Genomic DNA, 18,188 nt, shown 5'->3' with positions numbered 1-18,188 from the left:
GGACCAATGGACCTAGGCACGGTGGGGAGAGAGGGAGTAGGTGCTTGCCTAGTCCTATGGGAGGTGGGATGTTTGCAGAGTGTAGCTGATGGCTATGCTTTCCCCCTACGCTGAGCAGCATTGCCCTGGATCCCCTGTACCCATCCCGCTGTTCCTGGGAGACCTTTGGCTACGCCACCAGCACCAGCATGGCCCAGGCCTCGGATGGCCTTTCTCCCCTACAGCTCTCGGGGCAGCTCAACAGCCTACCCTGCTCCCTGACCTTTCGCCAGGAGGAGACCATCAGCATCATCCGGCTCATTGAGCAGGTGGGGGCTTGGGCAGGCGGAGGGGGCAGGGATTGGGGGTTGCTGCGTGGGGTGGGAAGAGTGACATAGGATCCATCTGGGCTCCTAGGGGCTGCTTTCCCTCCAAGAGAGGCTTTCCCCGGCGGTTTCATTTGCCTCCACCCTTTGCTAGCAGGAGCATCTGGGGCATCTGGCTCTTGGCTGAGATTTGTCAGCTATAGGCCCAGCCACAATCTTTCCCTCCCGGTCCCTAGGCGCGGCACGCCACCTACGGCATTCGCAAGTGCTTCCTCTTTCTGCTGCAGTGCCAGTTGACCCTTGTGGTCATCCAGGTGAGCTGGGGCCTGCACAGGCACTGCCCCTCCCCACACGCTCCTCCACTCCAGGCCCAGCTAAGAGTCTGGGGCGGCAGGCTAGGAGGATACCGCACAGCCTAGGGGGCCCCTGGCCTCTGCGGAACCCCCGGGCTTTTGGAGGTGACCCCATTAGCAGAATAGCGGCCCCTGCGGCCCTAGTTCCTCTGCACATCTCTCTGGGCACAGGGCAAGACGGCCCTGGGGCTCCTGGCATCCTACTATTTGACAGAACCTAATCCTGCTTCCTGGGCTCTCCTGGTCTAGTTCCTCTCTTGCCTGGTTCAGCTGCCACCACTGCTGAGCACCACCGACATCCTGTGGCTGTCCTGCTTTTGCTACCCTCTGCTCAGGTGAGAGTCAGGCTGCCCCTCCGGGTCCAGGCTGGTGGGGCTGGGACGGCACCGAGCAGCCCCAGGAGCCCAGGTCCTGGGAGACCTGCTCAGTGCTCACCACCCCTGGCACAGGAGACACTGGTGGGGGGGGACTCTCCCTTGTCTTATCCCATCTCCCCCCAGACCTGCCCTCACTCCCAAAACTCCCGAAAGGCTTCCCATGTGGGAACTGGGGGACAGAGGGTCACAGTCCCCACCCTTCACCAAGTCCCTCCTTTTCAGCATCTCTCTGCTGGGGAAGCCCCCCCACAGCTCCATCATGTCTATGGCCACAGGGAAGAACCTTCAGTCCATTCCTAAGAAGGTAAGCAATGTGGAGCCCTGTGAGCCACGGCCTTTCCTGAGGAACGTGGGTGTGTGTGTGTGCGGGGGGGGGGGACTGGGGGGAGAGATAGGGGCTTCCGTCAGAACTTCCCCCAACCAGAGGGGAAGTGGTGGCACAGAGCTGGGAAGGATCTTCTTCCCCTGGGGCCTGCCTGGTTCCTGCAGAGCCCACTGAGCCCGGTGCCAGAGGGGCCGGCGCCCCGGGAGTGACGGACCGCTCTTCTTTCCGCAGACCCAGCACTACTTCCTGCTCTGCTTCTTGCTCAAATTCAGCCTCACCATCAGCTCGTGCCTCGTCTGCTTTGGCTTCACGCTGCAGAGCTTCTGTGACAGCTCCCGGGCCCGCAACCTCACCAACTGCTCCTCCATCATGCTGCGCAGGTGGGTCTGGTCTCGCGACCCCCCCCCCCCCCCCCCCCCCCCCGCCTGCTTTCTCAGGCCCGGCGGGGGCTGAGTCCACCCCTTACTCTGACAGTCATGCCGACAACAGCGCTCCAGCCTGGTTTGACGACTTCGCCAATGGGCTACTGACGGCTCAGAAGCTCACCGCTGCCCTGATCGTCCTGCACACAGGTGAGGGGCTCCCCTGGAGGGGCCGGTGGGGACTGTGGATGGGGGGACGTCTCACCCCGCCCCCTCACTGACCCTGTTTTCTCCAGTCTTCATTTCTATCACCCACGTGCATCGCACCAAGCCCCTGTGGCGAAAGAGCCCCTTGACAAACCTCTGGTGGGCCATTACCGTGCCTGTGGTGTGAGTATCTGCAGACGGATGAGGGGGAGGGGGAGGGGCCTTGGCAGGACTGTGGTTTGAAGTCCTGCTTCAGGGAGTTGAGCCAGAGGTCGGATGCTGCCCTCCTTGAGCTACTCGTACTGAGAAAGGCAGGGAAGGAAGCAAGAAGGCCCAGGGTCATGCAAGGCGGCCACCTCTCCCTGCAGCCTGCTGGGGCAGGTGGTCCAGACGGCAGTGGACCTGCAGCTGTGGACACACAGGGACAGCCGTGTCCACTTTGGCCTGGAGGACGTGCCTCTGCTGACGTGGCTCCTGGGCTGCCTCTCCCTGGTCCTTGTGGTGGTCACCAACGAGATTGTGAAGCTGCATGAGATTCGGTGAGCTACCAACAGGGCACGCCCTCTGGGCTCAGGCTCGTTCCCCAGGCCTGTAGCCTCCTAGGCACAGCTCCCTGGCTTGTCCCCGCTGCCTGGACTTCCCTCCTCCTCTGGGGTCCTGCCCTGTCCCCAGTCTGGGCTTCTGCTCTAACCTGAGCTCTCATTTCCTGCCCCACCAGGGTCCGGGTTCGCTACCAGAAGCGGCAGAAACTGCAGTTTGAAACGAAACTGGGCATGAACTCCCCCTTCTGAGCCATTGGCCACAGTGGTTCTCGTTGCCCAAGTCCCGGGGCTAAAGCCAGACCAGTTTCTGAGTCTGGGGAGTTGGTATCATGAATGTTTCAGGGTTTCCTCTCGCGGCCTATGTCACGGGAGGCCCAGCTCCTCGTCCGACCCATCTGTCGTCCTGATCCCCAGGGCTTACCGTGGAGGAGCTGGTGAGCCATGGCCTCAGCATCAGGACAGTCTGGTCTTGAATGTATGACCTAGTGCACTTAGCAGAGGGGCCCTTAGCCTCCTCCGCCTGCGGGCTGCCTCCTTTAGGGTCTCTTAGCCCAAGGCCCTCTCTCTGCTCTTGGGTCTCCAGGCAGAGCCATGAACCTGGTGGGGCCAGGACCTCAGTGGCAGCAGCCGTGGGAGGTCCAGACAGACCACCGTGGAAGGGAGCAGTGCTGGTGCATCCTCTCTGCACCCCACCTGTCGTCCTGGGGGGTGCGCCTGGAGGTGGTCGAGTACTCCCCCTCCCTCCCTGTGTGGGGGAGCCTCACACTCAGACCCGAAGATGAAGACCCCCTGCCTTGCCCTGGTACCTCTTCCTGTGCCCGCCTTCAAGCCGGCTGGGAGTGCCAGTCGTGGGGGTTTGGCCCAGGGCTCCTTTTGGCCCCCTGCCCTAGTTCTCCTGTGAGAATGTTTTTACTGGTGTATATTTTTTACTGGAAATGAGCCTTTTAGGAATGAATGTAGACTGGTTTGTATTAAAACTTGTAAACCGCTTAAGAAAAATCTGTGGCTGGTCCGTGAGGCAGCCACTCAGGGGCCCACCCAAGGCTTTGGCCGGTGAGGGAGCCCCGAAGGGGAGGGGAGGGCCCGAGCCTTGTTCCTTCCCCACTGGCAGGAGCCCTCGGGTCTGGCCCAGGCGAGAACCCTGGGCTCAGAGGTCCGTGGCACAGATCCAAACACACAGCCCGATCACGTGGAATGACACTTTCATTGGGGTTAGTTAGGGTAAGAGGTTAATGGTTACAGAGCCAGGGCCCGGGCCACCCAGATCAGGCTTCCAGCCCCGAGGCTAATCGTGCGCACTCCTGCCGTGGTCCAAAGCCTCTTCCCCCGTGTCCTCTCAGGCGGTTATAGATAGAATAAATTCCATTTAAAATATATGCATTTCTCTCTGCTTAAAAAATAACATTTACAGTTGAAAAAGTTTGGACTTTGGGGATCTGTTGCTCCCACTCGCCCTACTCCTGCCAGTTTTGCCACACTTGAGGGCAGGAGCAGGGGCGAGCAGGGGCGGGCCGGGGTGAGCAGGGGCGGGCCGGGGCGAGCAGGGGCGGGCCAGGGCTCGGCCACCGCTGAGAGCAAGCCCCTGGCCGCTTAGTTACATGTCCTATGTACACCTGTGCGGACCTGGTCAGACACACAGCCTTCTCCAGCCTCCACCTGCCCGGACAGCAGGGCAGGTGTCAAGAGGTCCTTAGCACAGGGACTGGAGCCCCTGGAGGTGGGGGAGGGCAGAGGGAGCACCCCAGAAGCCGCCTCTTTCTCCCCAGGGAGGGAGCTCTTGCCAGGGTCCCTGTCCACGGGGCAGGGCTGTCTGGTCAGGTTACACACCGGGAGGGGGCTCTGCTGAGATGTCGGCTTCTGACAAGTCCCCTCAGCCTCCAGTGGAGACGGCCCCCCAGCACTGCAGCGCCGACAGCCGCTGGCCTGGAGTGGCAGGACGGCCCGCGCTTGGGCAGGTGTGCTTCTGCACAGGGGCAAAGGCTGCAGACGCTGTAGGTCATGATGGGCGCTGCTGAAGGCCACCAGAGGCTCTCAGTCCAGCATGGCATCCAGCTGGTCAGCCAGGGCGTCAAACATGGTGCTGATGTCATCCAGAATGTGCTTGGTGGAGGTGCCAGGAGGGCTGCAGCGGGGCAAGGACTGGGTCAGATAGGAAAGTGGGCCATGGGTGGGCCAGGGGCTGTGCCTGAATGCCTGGCCGGTGCCCAGCACTCTTATGCATCTTAACTTCTCATGGCCTCCCTTACGTGAGAGCACTAGGGCTCAGGAGGAAGTGATGTGCTCAAGCTCACATGCCTCTAAGTGGCAGCTACCAGGATTCCCCACCGGTCAGATCTGGGTGACTTCAGAGCCTGGGCTCCTCCCATTCCAACGAGGGTCACCCCAACCTAAGGATCTGTCTGCCCCCCTCCCCCGCCCCCGCCAACATGCCCAGGACCCTGGGGAAGAGGAGTTAGAAGGAGCTGTTCCTCCACTGCAGCCCTCTCCCTCCCCACCCGCCCACCGGCCCAGCACCCAGCACCCCTCACCCCTCTCGCTCCTCAGTGCCAATGCTCTTCTCTGCGGCCCTTAACGCAGCTGCCAGGGATGAGCTGGTCTGTTCCAGCCTCTGCTGGGCCCGGCCAGAGCCCACGGCCCCAGTGCTCTCTGGCCTCGGAGGAGGCACGGGGCGGGGGCCGAGCCGGGGAGCCAGCTTAGGGCCAGAAAATGCCAGCTGGGTGCAGGCCACAGACACAGGCTTGGGGGCCGTTCCTGCAGAGGCAAAAAGGATGGCTGTGACTCCGACAGGCTGGATGCAACCCTTGCAGATGACGCCCCCTCCCACGGGCCCTGCCTCGTACCTGCGCCCGGCACCTTGATGAGGGCAGCAGGGGAAGCAGGGGGCTCCATCTCCCCAGGCCGCCGACTGCCTGCACTGTTTTCCAGAGCAGGCCCAGGGCCGGGGAGCGTGGGGGGCGCAGGGGGCTGGGCTGGGGGGCTGGGAGAAAGAGGGGCCGGAGCTCCCTGAGTTGGAAGGCTGCTAGGGTCAGGCCGGGGAGGGCTGGGAGCAGCTGAGGAGGAGGGCTCGCTGGGGGTCTGCGAGGGCAGGGGGGCGGAGGGGCTGGGCACAGCACTGGCCACTCCGAAGGCCAGAAGTGCCGTCTGCAGCGGCTCTCTCTCCCGGCATTTGGGCCTCCGCTTGACAGTGTCTGACTCGGTGAGGTTGAAATCCAGGCCAGCGGGCACAGGCGCCTCCCGGAGTGGGGGGCCCGCTGGCTTCGGCCGCTGTTTGATGGTCAGGTTCCCCTCCTCCGCAAATGGGAGCCCCTCTCCTGAGCTGCCCCGAGATGGGGGTGTCCCCTCTGGCCCTGGTTCCTCCTCCTCTGTGTCCGACGCGGGGCCAGCCGGGGCAGGTGGGCCGGAGGGCTCCGAGGGGCCCGTTGGTTCACTCAGTGTTCGCCTTCGGGGCACAGAGGCCCCCTCCTTAGGCCCCGGGCTTCCATCTACAGGAGGAGGCTCCGTGGTGGGGCCAGAGACGGAGCTGAGGCGTTTAGGGGGTGGGGGTGGTGGGCCTTTGCGTCGGGCACGAAGGGCAAAGGACTGGCTCCGGGGAGCCCCTCGAGCTGGGGTCGGGCTAGGGCTGGTCCGTACTAGGGCACTGCGTCCCGGTCGCCGGGTGAGGGTGGCATAGCTGCCCAAGGCACTGCCCACCGGCCCTTCAGCCTCCCCCTCTGCTTCCCCCTCAGCAGGGCCGGGACGGCTCAGGCTGTGGGACCGGCGCTTGGGCCGAGGCGGGTCCGGAGGAGTGGCAGGGGGACCAGCCAAGTAGGAGAAGGCACGAGGTGCGCCAGGTGGTGGCCCTGGGGCTGGGCTGGAGGGTGAGCCCTGGGGATACATAAACACATAAGGGGGGGGCCCTTGTCCAGGAAGTGGGGAACAAAGCTTAGGGGGTCGCTCTGTGCCCTCTGGAAGGTTCCTCTCCTGTGGGGTGCTGGGGTCTCCACCACTGGGCTGGGGGGCAGGCTGTTCCTGTGAATGACCTGACCCTCGTGAGCGTGCTCCAATGCTCTCCTGGCTGGGGGAGCGGGCAGGGGGCAGGGGGAGGGGCTCAGGGCCGCCCCCCGCCATGGCTGCCTGTAGCTCTGGGCTTAGCTCGCTGCCCTGAAAGGTGAGGAGGCGTGGGCCTGCTGCAGCCGGACCATCCCCATTCTCCAGCCCCTCGATAGCCATCAGCTCCGGGCCTCTGACTAGCCGGCGGCCGCCTTCCACTGGGGCCTCTCCCTGCAGTAGGCCCCGCCGGAGCTCGGCCAGCCGCTTCACTCCCAGCATAAGCTTCTTCTGATGACCTGAGACGGGATGGGTAGAGCCCACAGGGTCAGCTGGGGCTGCAAAGGCCCACCCCAGTCCCTCCTGAACCCTATTCTCCCCCCTGGGCTTGAACCCTGAAACGTTTTAGAGCCCCTTGGAGGCATGTGGGGGCCCGGCCAGGAGGCCCCAGGGCAGTCCTCACCGAGCTTGTTGACCCCGATCTCCTGCAGCTCCTCCCAGGTGAGGTCAGCCACCAGCCCCATGGAGTCGTAGCCGCTGCTCACCAGCTGCTTGTGGTACTGCGGCAGGCCCAGCGCACACAGCCACTCACGCAGGTCCGCCTGCAAAAGCAGCCCATGGGAACTGGCTCCTGGGCCGGCCTCAGTGCCCCAGCCAGGAAGGGCCCACACAGCCACAGCTGAGGGGGGTAGCCGGTGCCGGCCACCTGCTTACCGGGATGTAGTTGGGCAGCCACTCGGCGATGCTGAGCTGAGCAATCTCTGAGGCAATCTTCTTCCTGTGCCCAGGCTTGGTCACGCCGATGGCCGTCAGGTCCTGCCACACAGACTCGCGCCATCAGGCCCCCTCTGGTGCCCACCAGGCCCTCCGCTGCCCTCCGGCCGTGGCCCCTACCTCGGGAGTCATACGGCTGATGGTTGGCACGTCGTAGCCGGCCTGCAGAAAGTGGGCAGTGTAGCCTTCCAGCTGGAACTCACTCAGCCAGTTGTGAATGGCCTGAGCATCCTGCGGTACGGGGGCAGGGGCTGACGTTAACAGCGATGCCTACTGAGGAGGAGCCGAGGCCGTATCTGCCCCAGCCTCCCCTAGGTGCCTGGCCTGAGCAGGGGCCCATCTCATACCACCGCACCCCTGGGGCCCATAGCCTGCTTCCCAGTGGGGCGGGGGGGGGGTCACACCTTCCCCTCCAGCAGCTGCTCAGGCCTCACGTCCTGCGTGAAGAGCTGTTCCCCAGAGCGGTAGTTGACCAGAGGGCGGTGGCTCAGGTTGTCTTCAGGAGGGAGAGAGGTAGAATCAGGAGCGACCACGCTGGAGGGGTGCCCACCCAGGTACCATTCACCCTTCCTACCTGCCAGGGATGGGGGGTGCAGTCCTGGCAGCGCCTGGTCCTCTCCGGGGGAAGGCAGTGGCTAGAGACAGGGAAGGGGCTACTCAGCATGTGGGGAGCTGACAGCAGGATGGAGGGCCCTGTCCTGGTCCCAGCGCCCCTCTCTCCTCCTCCCTCCTACCTGAGCATTCTCGATAAGAAGGCCAGTGCCATGGCCGTTGGTGCCCTCGGAACTCTGCCCGCTGCCGGCACTGCGGATGCTGCCCACGCTGCCCTCGCTGCCCACACTATTCCTGTCACCTGCTGCAGGGACACAGGCAAAGGGGTTAGAGCCCCAGCTGGCCCTGCCAACAGCTGACTGGCAGCTTGCGGAGGTCAGACGCCCACCCTGGTGCCCAGCACCGCCCTCTGGGAGGATGCACCTGGGCTGTCTGGGCTGAGGCCCACCCGAGGGAGCTGGCCACAGGTCAAAGGGTGTAGGGGGTCCTCAGCAGGGGGCTGTGGTGTCCGGGAGAAGCCTGGGCGCAAGGGGGTGGGGGCCGATGGGAGGCGAGGCGCAAGGACGCCCACCCGCTTGCTGACCACCTCCACGATGCCTGGGGGGAAGTAGCCCACACGGTCCGTGCCCCTCTGGCTCTCGTGGATGTGGCCCTTCCAGCGGCCGTCGGGATGCTGCTCCAGCACCTGTGGCAGATGGGGCGTTGGAGGCCGATGACAGTGATCACTTCCTGCACCAAACAAGGGCAGGCAGCCAGCCCTACAGCCACAGGCCGGCTCCTCCTCTCCCCACAAGAAGCTGATGGCCGAATGCACCCACAGCTCTGCACTTCCTGCCAGCATCCAGCCCAATCCTCTGTGTCAAGAGTCCCGGAGTCAGTCTGGGTTCAAATCCCAACGCTGCTGCTTGCTATGGGGTCTCGGGCAAACCACTTTAATTTCTCTAAGACTCAACTTTGTCCTCTCCAGAAAGGAAACCGTTAAATAGCACCCACCTTACCTGGATGGGAAGGAATTCAATGAGACAGTGCACAGAAAGACCTTAGCACTGAGCCTGATCCACAGCAGGCGCCCGTCTAAGTGACAGCAATCGCTGGTGCTAGCAAAGGAACGCCCGCACCGGGTCCTCACCGTGATGACATCCCCTGCCCGGATGTTGAGAGCAGTGGGATCGTGGAGGTTCCAGAAATCCTTGAGTGCTCGGACTTTCAGGATCCCCGAGGCCTCTGAGAGAAGAGGCAGGGCAGGCATCATCTGAGGGTCCTTAGGGCATCTTCCCGCCCGACCTGTCCCCTTCACAACCCTCCCCCAGGTTCCCGCTGCAGCAGTCCCCTGACCATCCCTGGGTTTGGCGGTGTGACATCGTGCTCCTGGGACACTGTTCCTGCTTCACTTCCCAGTCCTCACTGGAGTGGCTCTGGACTCCCAGCCTGGGCCGGGTCTTCTCTCACACACACTCACCCCGCAGGAGCTGCTTGATTTCTCGGCTGGCCTGGGAGGTGGTGAACTGATTCACGATGTCCAGCGCTGTCTGGTTATACGTGTTCCGGATGTTCACATCCACCCCGCCCTGGGTGCACAGTGCGGTGTGAGCAGGCACGAAGTGCTTTGCTTGCCATTTCCCCCAAGCCTCACCACTACCCAGGAGGTAAACAGTACCTACTATTTTCAGATTTTACAGATGAAGAAATGGAAGTTCAGAGATAGGATCGAGGATGAGCTCAAGGTCATTGAGCTAGTATAAGGCAGAACCGGGCCTTGAACCGGGTCTGTCTGCTCTCCAGCCACAAGGCCGCGGCCCACCCAAACGCCACGTTGTTGGTGGAGACCCCCCTCCCGTGCTTCCCCAGCTGGTCTCAGACACGGAACCCAGCGGGGGCTCCACACCCGTGTACGGGGTGACCGGGCGCCCACACCCACCTCCAGGAGCAGCCGCACCACCTCCGTCTTGCCATACAGCGCAGCCTCATGGAGCGCCGTGCCGGTCTTGGTCTGGCGGTTGATCTCGATCCCAGCTCTAAGGAGCTGCCTGTGGACGTGGGGGGGGGTGGGCAGGTCACAGGGGTGGTAGGGAGCAGGACAGGAAGCAGATTGCCGAGGGGCTGGGAGAGCGACCCAGAACCAGGGTGAAGAGGCCCGCAGGGCAGGGCACCGAGGAGCCATCACCCATCCCGCGGAAGGGGATGAGGAAGTGGGGGGGGGGCAGTGGGTACCTGATGACCTCTCTGTGGCCATTCTTGGCAGCCAAGTGCAGGGGCGTGGTGTAGTTGGGGTCACAGGGGTCCTTGGCCTCACCCTCCAGCAGCGCCACACACAAGTGACTGTTCAGCAGCAGCTGGGCCACCTGTGGCAAGCAGCACCCAGGTAGGGCTTCCTCCTGAGAACCCCGACAGCCGCCCAGGGCCTAATACCCCAGGAGCCGCAGGCCTCACCTTGAGCCGCCCAAACTCGCAGGCCAGATCCAGGGGCGTCTTCTTCGCCTTGTTGACTAGGCAGGGATTGGACTGGTGCTGGAGGAGCATTTCTGACTGGGGTGGAGGAAGCTGAGTGAGGGCTCTGGCCCGGCCAGTCCCCCCCGCTCCCCCCACCCCCGCCCCGCTCCAGCACCCCTCGCGGGCAGGCAGGCTCACGTACCACTTCATAGTGCCCGTACTGGGCAGCAAGATGCAGCGGGATCTGTCCATCCAGCGAGGCGGCGTTGACGGCCGCAGAAGCACGCAGCAGCAACCTCACGGGCTCCAGCCGGCCCTGCCAGGCTGCGTAGTGCAGCGGGCGCATGCCTGCAGGGGGGGGCAGGGGTGTCTGAGGAGGTCCTGGGATGCTGTGGGGTCCGGGGAGGGAACTGAGCAGAGTCCGGAGCCCCCCCCCCCCAGCTGGAGGCGGAGACAGACCCAAGGCAAGGGATGCTGGTTCGGTCAGGGAAACGTCCGGCTGTATGGGGCTGAAGTTGGAATCCCACCTGGCGCACCACGGGTGACCTGGTGGGACCTCGGGACAGGAAGGTAAGCTGAGCTTCCTTCTCTGGATAACGGGGTATTAGAACCACCCACCACCCCCAGAAGGCCATGAAGATGAAAAAGGTAAGGCGTTTGCAAGCCAGAGAAACTATGCCAACGTGTACTAGCATTGCTGGGATGCGGCAGGAGCAAACTTGGACCACAGGGGGTGGCGAGGGGGACACACTGGGGTCTCACCATTGCTGTCCTTGATGTCAACAGTGGCCTGGGCCTCCAGCAGCAAGGCTATGAGCTCCAGGCTGCCCCCCAAGGCGGCATGATGGAGAGCAGAGAATCTGGTGTGGTGGAACACAAGGGAGGGGTGTCAACTGAGCTGTCCCCCACCCCCCAAATCCTAGTCTTCCACACCAGACTCAACCCGGAGGCTGGCAGGGCTGAGTTCCTTGCCCACTGTGCCCTCGCTCCCCCACCCTGCCAGCCCTGCCGTGGGAGCGCAGAGCTGCCGGCCTACAGCATGAAAGGGCTCAGTGTCTGGGCTGAGAGGCCTGTTTGTCTGGCCTCCCCCCGCTCCCCAGCCAGCCCAGGGGAGGGAGCCGTGGGAGCAGGAGCCCGAAGGCTCCTGCCCTCTGGGGAGAAAAGGGGGCCTAGCAGGAATCTGACCCAGGAGGCCCCTCCGAGAGGCACCGGGACTCCCTCCCCTCACTCGAGGATAGCTCCACAGGCAGGAGGGTGTGCACAGACAAGAGCTTCAGCGAACACAATTCAAGGGCCAAGTTTAAGAGGGGAAGGGACTCTAGGGCCCAGATCTTTCCCCTTAACCCTCCCCCACCCCACAGCTCTCGCGAGGGATGCAGGCTCACACTCACCCATCAGCATCCTGGTAGTTGACATTGAGTCTCTTCGTGGAGCCGAGGAGCTCTGGGGGATCAGAGCAGAGGGCATCAGGACACTCTAGAATGATCTGCCCTTACCTGCATCCTAACCAGTTCTCCCTCCCCATGCTGCTCCCCAATCCCGCTGACCTCTTGGTGTGCAAGAAAGCACCTGCCCCATGGCCCTTTGGCTGTGTCCCTATGGCTCCCCAGCGAGCCCACTGGCCCATCAGCTCCAGAGCGCCCAGTGCAGGGAGCTGCCGCAGCAGGAGCCTGGCTTCCCCGCGCCCCCAGCCCAGCTTGTTTATAGAGCCAAAGGGGGTGGGAAAGGGGGGAACTGGCATGCCGTGCCCTCACTGGACAGGCCCACGAGCGCATGGTTAGCATTCCTGCCTGAGCAGGCCAAGGAGAGTCTCATTGTCCCATTGGGCCGAGGGGGCTGCAAGAGAGAGGAGAGGGGCACTAGATGCTGGAGGGTAGCAGGGCAGATGCCAGGGCTGGACTCAAGCTCGGGGACATCCCTGAGTGAACAGTGAAGAAGGTGGCATCGGATAGACCTGCACCGGGGTGTGTGATCCTGAGCAAGTCACTTAGCCTGTCAGGCTTAGTGTCCTCATCTGTAAGATGGGCCAATCACAGAACCTACTCACCAGGCTTGTGAGGATAATGCCTGACCCTTGTCGGCCCACCGCAGATGGGGGCCATTGCCCTTCGGCGCTCCTTACACGTTAGCCATTACTGTCCACGTGCTGTCCCCCAGCCAAACCGGTACAGTCCCCGCCCGTCCCCCCCCCCCCGGGCAACTCCTGTCAGGGGAGTAACTGCTGATTCTGCACCCACAGGCTCCCAACAGAGATGTCCACGCCCCGGGCAGAGGGCTCTCTGCTGGGTGGCGGCCAGAGGAGCCAGGGACCCGGGCAGGATGCTGGTCCATTCCCCTGTCAGGGAGGTGGACAGGATTCAGGCAGGTGTGGTCCGGCCAGGGCACGGGAGGGGGTGGTCCTTGATGAGTGTTGGGAGAGGAAAAGGAATGTCTGTCACAGGCAGGCCCCTGCCTCCTGCTGGAACCCACCCCTGCTGGGAAGGAGGAGGCCTGGCTCAACCCAGGCTGGGCAGGGTGCCAAGCACGCTGGTCCAGGCCTGCCCTCCAGGCCCTGGTGGGCCCCTGAACACCCCAGCAAGACAGGGCCTCATTCCAACAGGGAGGGATCAGCTTGGGAGTGAGGCGCATGGGATGGGGAGAGAGGGGACAGCTACCTTTAGGACTGAGCCGAATTACACTATACGCTGCAGGAAAGGTAAATACAGAGCTGGGCAGTGATGGGAGGAGTGAGGAGGTGCGGGCCGCCGGCAAGGAGCAGAGGCCTCCCAGCCTTCCTCTCGCCCCCTCGGAAAGTCCTTGTCACACACAGCCAGTCAGGGCAACAGGAAGGAGAGGGCTTTTAGGAGCGGGAAGTGTGTGGGTCAAATTCTCCCCCGTACTGGCTGCGCGACCTTGGGCAGCCATGGTACCTCCGTGAGCCTCACGGAGGACGGCGAGGTCGGCAGGAAGGAGAAAGTCCCTCCGCCTGCCGCCAGGCCTGGCCAGCCCGGGATGGGGCAGCTCAGCGGTGAGACGCAGTCCCTCCGGGGAGTGACAGCACAATGCGACCGGAGGGACAGACAGGAACAGGGGCAGGGCCGGGCTGGGTGGCTCTGTTCTTTCCAGAACAATGGCCGGAAAGGCGGTGGGGGAGAGAGGCTCCCGGTGCCCGGGCTAGGGACCTTGGCTGGAAGGCGGAGGCTCCTGGCTCCTGGCAGTGGCCCTAGCCACTTCCCCTGCAGCGCAGCCTTCTTCCCGGCCTGGCTCTGGGGGTGGAAGGGTCGCTCCTGGTTGAGGCTCAGGCAGAGGATGTGAGCTCACTGGGCCGCCCTCAGCCCACTCCATTTCCTCTGGCCAGAGAAGGAGACAGCTCAGAAAAGGGAGCTGGGGAGGGAGGGACGGCAGCAGCAAGGCCAGGGTAACGGCGCCCTTCTCTTCCCAGCCGCCTGCTCCCTCAAGAGGCCCGGGGTGGGCAGGGAATGCCGACCCCCCAGTAACCAGAGAGCAAATGGAGGGGGCTGAGGGAGCATCTCCCTCTGGCCAACCAGAAGGAAAAAGGGGAGCCCCTGACACCTCCCCTTCCATCAGTTTCCTTTGCCCTTCTGTGATATGGAGCAGGCGTTCCCAGCTTCCCTTCTGAGCCCTGCTTTAGAGTCACCTGGAGAACTTTCTGACTCACAGGGTCTCAAGATCTCTGTGACGATTCTAATTCTGAAGGAGAACAGGGAATCTGCATTTTCAGAACAATCGCTAGGTAATTCTGATGGGCAGCCATGTGCAGGAGCAGAGGGGAGAGGACAGGAACTTGATTCTGATCCACCAAATAATGGCTGTGTGACCTTGGGCAACTCGCTAATCCTCTCTGAGTGTCAATTATCTGTAAAGTAGATACTGAAATACCCATCTCACAGGGAATCGAGGGCTTAGAAAATTTCATCAACCATAGGATCTGCAAACATCACCTTGTGATCTCCATTTTACACCAGCCTTCCCAGCTTCTCAGAGGACTGGGAGGGGAGGCTCCGTGCCGGGGCTTCATAAGGAGTCCCAGGACCCTGTCACTCTGTGCCCATGCCCACACCATGTACAAGTCCTCTTTGGGGTTGAGGGAAGGGATCTCTTCCCCCACAGGCATTTCCCCTGGGGCACAGGGCACCTTCCAGAGCCTAGGAGCCTGGCTGTGAGGTTCCCGCCACCAGCCTCCAGATCCCACTCGCTAGCCCTCCTGAGGGCCTCATTTTGAGGCCCCAGAGCTGTGAGGCCAGCAGCAGCTCAACCAAGGCCCTACTGGGCAGGTCGCCAAAAACAACACAGAGGTGAGGGGAGGAGGGGGAGTGGCTCCCACTCTTGGGCCTCCAGGGCCCTCCCAGGACCTCTTTGGCACCTTCCTTCCATTGTGCTCACCCAGTATCCACTTCCCCAGGGCACAGAGACCACACCACCTGTCCCCCCCCCTCCCCCCAGCCAAGCTCCATCTCCCCATACCCTGGATCTCCTGCCCCAGTGTGCAAGTGGGTGCACACACATGTACACAATTCCCAGGTCCTTCAAATCCGTCCTTCTGGGACCCCAAACTCCCAGGTGTGGGTGAGGATAATTAAATGTCTTCATGTAGTCTGGGGGCCCCTTCCTGTGCACAGGGCCAAGGTGTGTCTTGAGGCTAGAGCTCCAGCACTCTGAGGGAACCCTCCCTCCCCCAGCCCCAGTCTGGTGGCAGGAGCTACCTCCTGCCCCTGCTTGTCTAGAAACTCAGGGGACAAGTACAGTGTCCTTCTGGGACAGCTCAGAGAACTCGCCTTGAAGCCCAGAGGTCGGGGGGATCTCACCACAGAGGTACCCAAGAGACGGGGTTCAGGTGTGGCTACCCATGCATGGAGCCCCCACAACCCTGTCAAGACTGGAGACCTGGACTTTGGAGAAACCTCTAGGAAGTTAGCTTTGGCCACACACCCCCAGGGGACACAGGTAGGTAAGTCAAGGGGAAGGGGCTTTAGCAACGCTGAGACAGTGATGAACTTTGCTTTAAGCAGCAGAGCTCTTTTTTTTTTTTTTTTTAAGCTATCTTATGGGGGCACCTGGGTGGCTCAGTCAGTTAAGCATCTGCCTTCAGCTGAGGTCACGATCCCAGGGTCCCGGGATAGAGCCCCACATCGGGCTCCCTGCTCAGTGGGAAGCCTGCTTCTCCCTCGCCCCCCACACACCCCCCGCCCCGCTTGTGTACCCTCTCTAGCTGTGTCTCTGTCAAATAAATAAATAAAATCTTTAAAAAAAATAAAAGTTATCTTATGGGTATCCCCATTAAGCTGCCATAAATGCAGATTTGCTGTTGTTGAATTGGGGGATGGGGTTGAAACTCTAGCTATTCAGTCTTTCCCAACCCCACCGCCAGAAATTTCCTGCCTCCAGAGAATACATCAGAAAAACCACCTGCTAAAGGCAACTCCACGAGAGCAGGAATTTCGGTCTGTTTTATTCACTGCTGCCGCATAATGGCCTGGTGCCTGGAACAAAGCCTGGCACACAGTAGGCACTCAAAAAAAACTCGAATGAATGTATTTCAACCCATTCATTTTACAGGTGAGGAAACCGAGGCCCAGAGAGGCTAAGTGATTTGCCTAAGGATACACAGCAAGGGGTGACCCAACTTCCTCTGTGGCTCTCCCACAGAGGCATTCCTTACAGGACAGTCCTCCCACCCCAAGTCCCCAGATCACAGTGACCCCCAAGCCTCTCTCTGTAGCCTGAGCACTCAGGGCAGGGTCTCAGCTAGACAGTCACCCCACCAAAGCACTCACTTGTCTTTGCGGCCTTGACCTTGGCCACCAGTTTCTGCACACCAGTCACATCTCCGTTCTTGACGGCAAGGATCAGGTCCTGTTCACGACCCATTCCGGTCCCTGGGCTGGGCTCTGGGATCAGGAGTCCAGGGCAGAGGCAGGAAAACTTTAGGTCTAAGCCAAGGCGTCAGGGTGCCATGCCTTGGCCCTTTGGAGGGCCAGGCGTCCTGGGGGAGCGTGTCTGGTGTCCCAAGCAGTGGGCTTCTTGTTAGGCACTGACGGGTACTCCCTCAAAGTGTTTCATGAGCAGCCACCACAAGCAGGAACACCGATCTCTGGGGGGGTGGAGGCCGCGTGGAAACCTGGACAGATATCTGCTTGCCGCGTCGGACGGCCCAGGGATGGGCTGGGACTGGGCACGCCAATCTTCCCAGCGTGGCTCAGGAGCACCAGTGCCCACCCAGAGCGCAGTCAGCATTCCCTCCGGCCTCAGGAAGCAGCAGTGGACACGTCTCAGGGGTCTGGAAAAAGGTGCAGTGCTTCTGCTGAAGGCGGGGCCAGGCCAGCAAGGGTCCCAGAAGCAGGGCTCAGAAGGGTAGGACAGGGCTTCCAGGGAGCCCCGAAACCACCCTAGCTGCCCTTCTGAGTCAAGGAAGGGCCAAGCCACTCAGAGCAGGAAGACAGCTGCCAGGCATGAGAGGAGTATTTGGGGGGAGGCAGTGACTTTCTGGGCTGAGTCACTGAGGCCCCAGGGCACCTGGCAGCACCTCAACCTGGGGCAGGAGGGGCCCTGGCAGCACGACACACTGGGGCAGGCTGGGCCCGCAGCCTGTTCTCCACAGCCTGCGGCTCTGACACCCACAGACAACTGGTGGGCCAGGAGGTGGGGCCTGGAAGGGCCAGGCCCAGGCAGACAGGCAAGGGTCACTCCCTGTGGAAGGTGCCTGCCCCTAGACTCCTCCCAATCTAAGCTTTACTGTAATAGCTAGATGCCCTAGCCCCAGGCTCTTTACAAATTCAGAGGGTGGAGTGGGGAGCTTATAGCTCCCCATTTCTGGCGGGGGTCTGACTGCTGGACAGGGAGGCTTTACGGCACCTGTTGCTGACCCATCCTCACCCCTTGTGCGGGATGGGGAAGCAGCTGGGCAGAGAACAGAGACAAGAGCTGGGGCACGCTGGCAGATGGGGCTGCCTGGCCCCCCCAAGCCTGAACCCGAGGCCCGGGCCCCGACTTCGCTGCAGAAAAGCTTACGTCAGTTCGCAGTGGCCAGGAATTTGTTGCCCAAGCCCTGTGGCATGAGACCCGTGCAGGCCTGGGGCCCTAGCTGGGGTCTCCTTACTCCTAGAACGTCCCAAGCCCAACCCAGAGGGCACTCCTGCTCTTGCCCGCAGCCGACACAGGAGGAGGACGCCCCTGGTAATGCTTGGGGTCGGGCTGGCTCCCCCGCCCCCCGGAATGCCCGTCCAGCGCCGCGCAATCCCCCAACCCAGCCCAACCCAGGCCGACCCGGGGAACAAAGCGGCGGGAGCGACCGGGAGAGCCAAGCGCCGGAGGGACTGATGCGGGAGGACGGAACAGAGGCGCGAGGAAGACGGAAGGAGCAGAGAGACGAAGGCGCCCGCCGATCCCGAAAGAAAAGTTAGTTTGTGCCCGCCCTCAAAGGTGCTAACCCCCCGCGCAGGCCCCGCAGTCTCACCTCTCCCAGCTGCCCCGCCAGGGGTCTGGCTGGCCCTGCTCGGTCCCTGGCACTCTGGACGGTGGCTCCAACTGACCCCCTTAGCCCCTTTCTCCTCCTTCTCCTCCTTTTCCAAGACCGGCTCGGCGCCTCCCGCAGGAAATCCCGCCCCTCCCCCCTCCCTCCCGCCGGATCGGGAGCGGAGGGACCGTACCGGCCGCGCAGTCGGAATGTCAGTCAGCGCCTGCGGCCCCGCCCCCATCCGTACCAGACCCCGCCCCCACCGCTTTCGTCCGGACCGGGCACGCTGGCCGGGTCAGCGCATGCGCCCAGGTGAAGCGGCGCGGTAGGGGCCAGAGTGCGCGCCCTGCAACCCGGTTGCGGAGCCGCCGCGACCTGGGGTTCTAGAGTTCAAACCCAACGGCGAGATGCCCCGTTTATGACTGAGTGGGAGAGAAGACGTGATGTGAAGGGGTCTGGAAACCGAGACCTGGGGACCCCAC

General features: G+C 62.5%; 2 protein-coding genes across 17 annotated transcripts in view; one reads left to right on the top strand and one right to left on the bottom strand.

The window, feature by feature from the left end:
- The window catches only part of TMEM94 (transmembrane protein 94), a 34,166-nt gene extending 30,319 nt beyond the window's left edge, over positions 1 to 3,847 (top strand). For 13 of the 14 annotated variants that reach the window (XM_073886079.1, XM_073886082.1, XM_073886078.1 and 10 more), the window contains 9 exons: positions 119 to 308; positions 542 to 619; positions 908 to 993; positions 1,258 to 1,339; positions 1,592 to 1,740; positions 1,835 to 1,932; positions 2,019 to 2,112; positions 2,298 to 2,468; positions 2,648 to 3,847. In XM_073886079.1, coding sequence (XP_073742180.1) covers positions 119 to 308; positions 542 to 619; positions 908 to 993; positions 1,258 to 1,339; positions 1,592 to 1,740; positions 1,835 to 1,932; positions 2,019 to 2,112; positions 2,298 to 2,468; positions 2,648 to 2,720 — 1,021 coding nt within the window. In that variant the 3' untranslated portion in view covers positions 2,721 to 3,847. Of the gene's footprint in view, positions 1 to 118; positions 309 to 541; positions 620 to 872; positions 994 to 1,257; positions 1,340 to 1,591; positions 1,741 to 1,834; positions 1,933 to 2,018; positions 2,113 to 2,297; positions 2,469 to 2,647 lie in introns of those variants that run through there. The other variant, XM_073886080.1, reaches the window with a different exon arrangement.
- A 44-nt stretch (positions 3,848 to 3,891) lies between these two features.
- Positions 3,892 to 17,895, bottom strand: CASKIN2 (CASK interacting protein 2). 3 transcript variants are annotated; one of them, XM_025859753.2, is made up of 20 exons: positions 17,707 to 17,895; positions 16,028 to 16,530; positions 11,645 to 11,696; positions 11,016 to 11,113; positions 10,456 to 10,601; positions 10,254 to 10,349; positions 10,035 to 10,165; positions 9,742 to 9,850; positions 9,283 to 9,391; positions 8,953 to 9,047; positions 8,247 to 8,508; positions 8,006 to 8,127; positions 7,846 to 7,906; positions 7,676 to 7,767; positions 7,392 to 7,502; positions 7,212 to 7,313; positions 6,961 to 7,099; positions 5,312 to 6,796; positions 5,000 to 5,222; positions 3,892 to 4,593 (listed from the first exon to the last, which is right to left on the bottom strand). In XM_025859753.2, exons 2-20 carry the CDS (start codon positions 16,119 to 16,121, stop codon positions 4,503 to 4,505), a joined length of 3,618 nt encoding a protein of 1,205 aa, XP_025715538.1. In that variant the 5' UTR covers positions 16,122 to 16,530; positions 17,707 to 17,895; the 3' UTR covers positions 3,892 to 4,502. The 3 variants fall into 3 exon arrangements, with proteins under 3 accessions (XP_025715538.1, XP_073742184.1, XP_073742185.1); XM_073886083.1 differs by having other exon boundaries at positions 8,006 to 8,124; XM_073886084.1 differs by lacking the exons at positions 11,016 to 11,113; positions 11,645 to 11,696; positions 16,028 to 16,530; positions 17,707 to 17,895 and having other exon boundaries at positions 10,254 to 10,345; positions 10,456 to 10,570.
- Positions 17,896 to 18,188: the final 293 nt, after the last annotated feature.

Source organism: Callorhinus ursinus, unplaced genomic scaffold (assembly GCF_003265705.2).
Source record: "Callorhinus ursinus isolate GAN/ISIS: 27379988/994484 unplaced genomic scaffold, GSC_fseal_2.0 scaffold68, whole genome shotgun sequence".
NCBI lineage: Eukaryota > Metazoa > Chordata > Mammalia > Carnivora > Otariidae > Callorhinus > Callorhinus ursinus.
The sequence above is the reverse complement of the archived record's forward strand: the minus strand, read 5'-3'. Positions and strand labels throughout refer to the sequence as shown.

Excerpts from the sequence above, each read along its gene's own strand:
- CASKIN2 (XM_025859753.2), bottom strand. The coding sequence starts at position 16,121 with ATGGGTCGTGAACAGGACCTGATCCTTGCCGTCAAGAACGGAGATGTG. Across the intron at positions 9,048-9,282 it reads AATCAAGCAGCTCCTGCGGG|AGGCCTCGGGGATCCTGAAA; the intron begins GTGAGTGTGTGT and ends CTCTTCTCTCAG. Across the intron at positions 5,223-5,311 it reads CATCAAGGTGCCGGGCGCAG|GAACGGCCCCCAAGCCTGTG; the intron begins GTACGAGGCAGG and ends TTGCCTCTGCAG.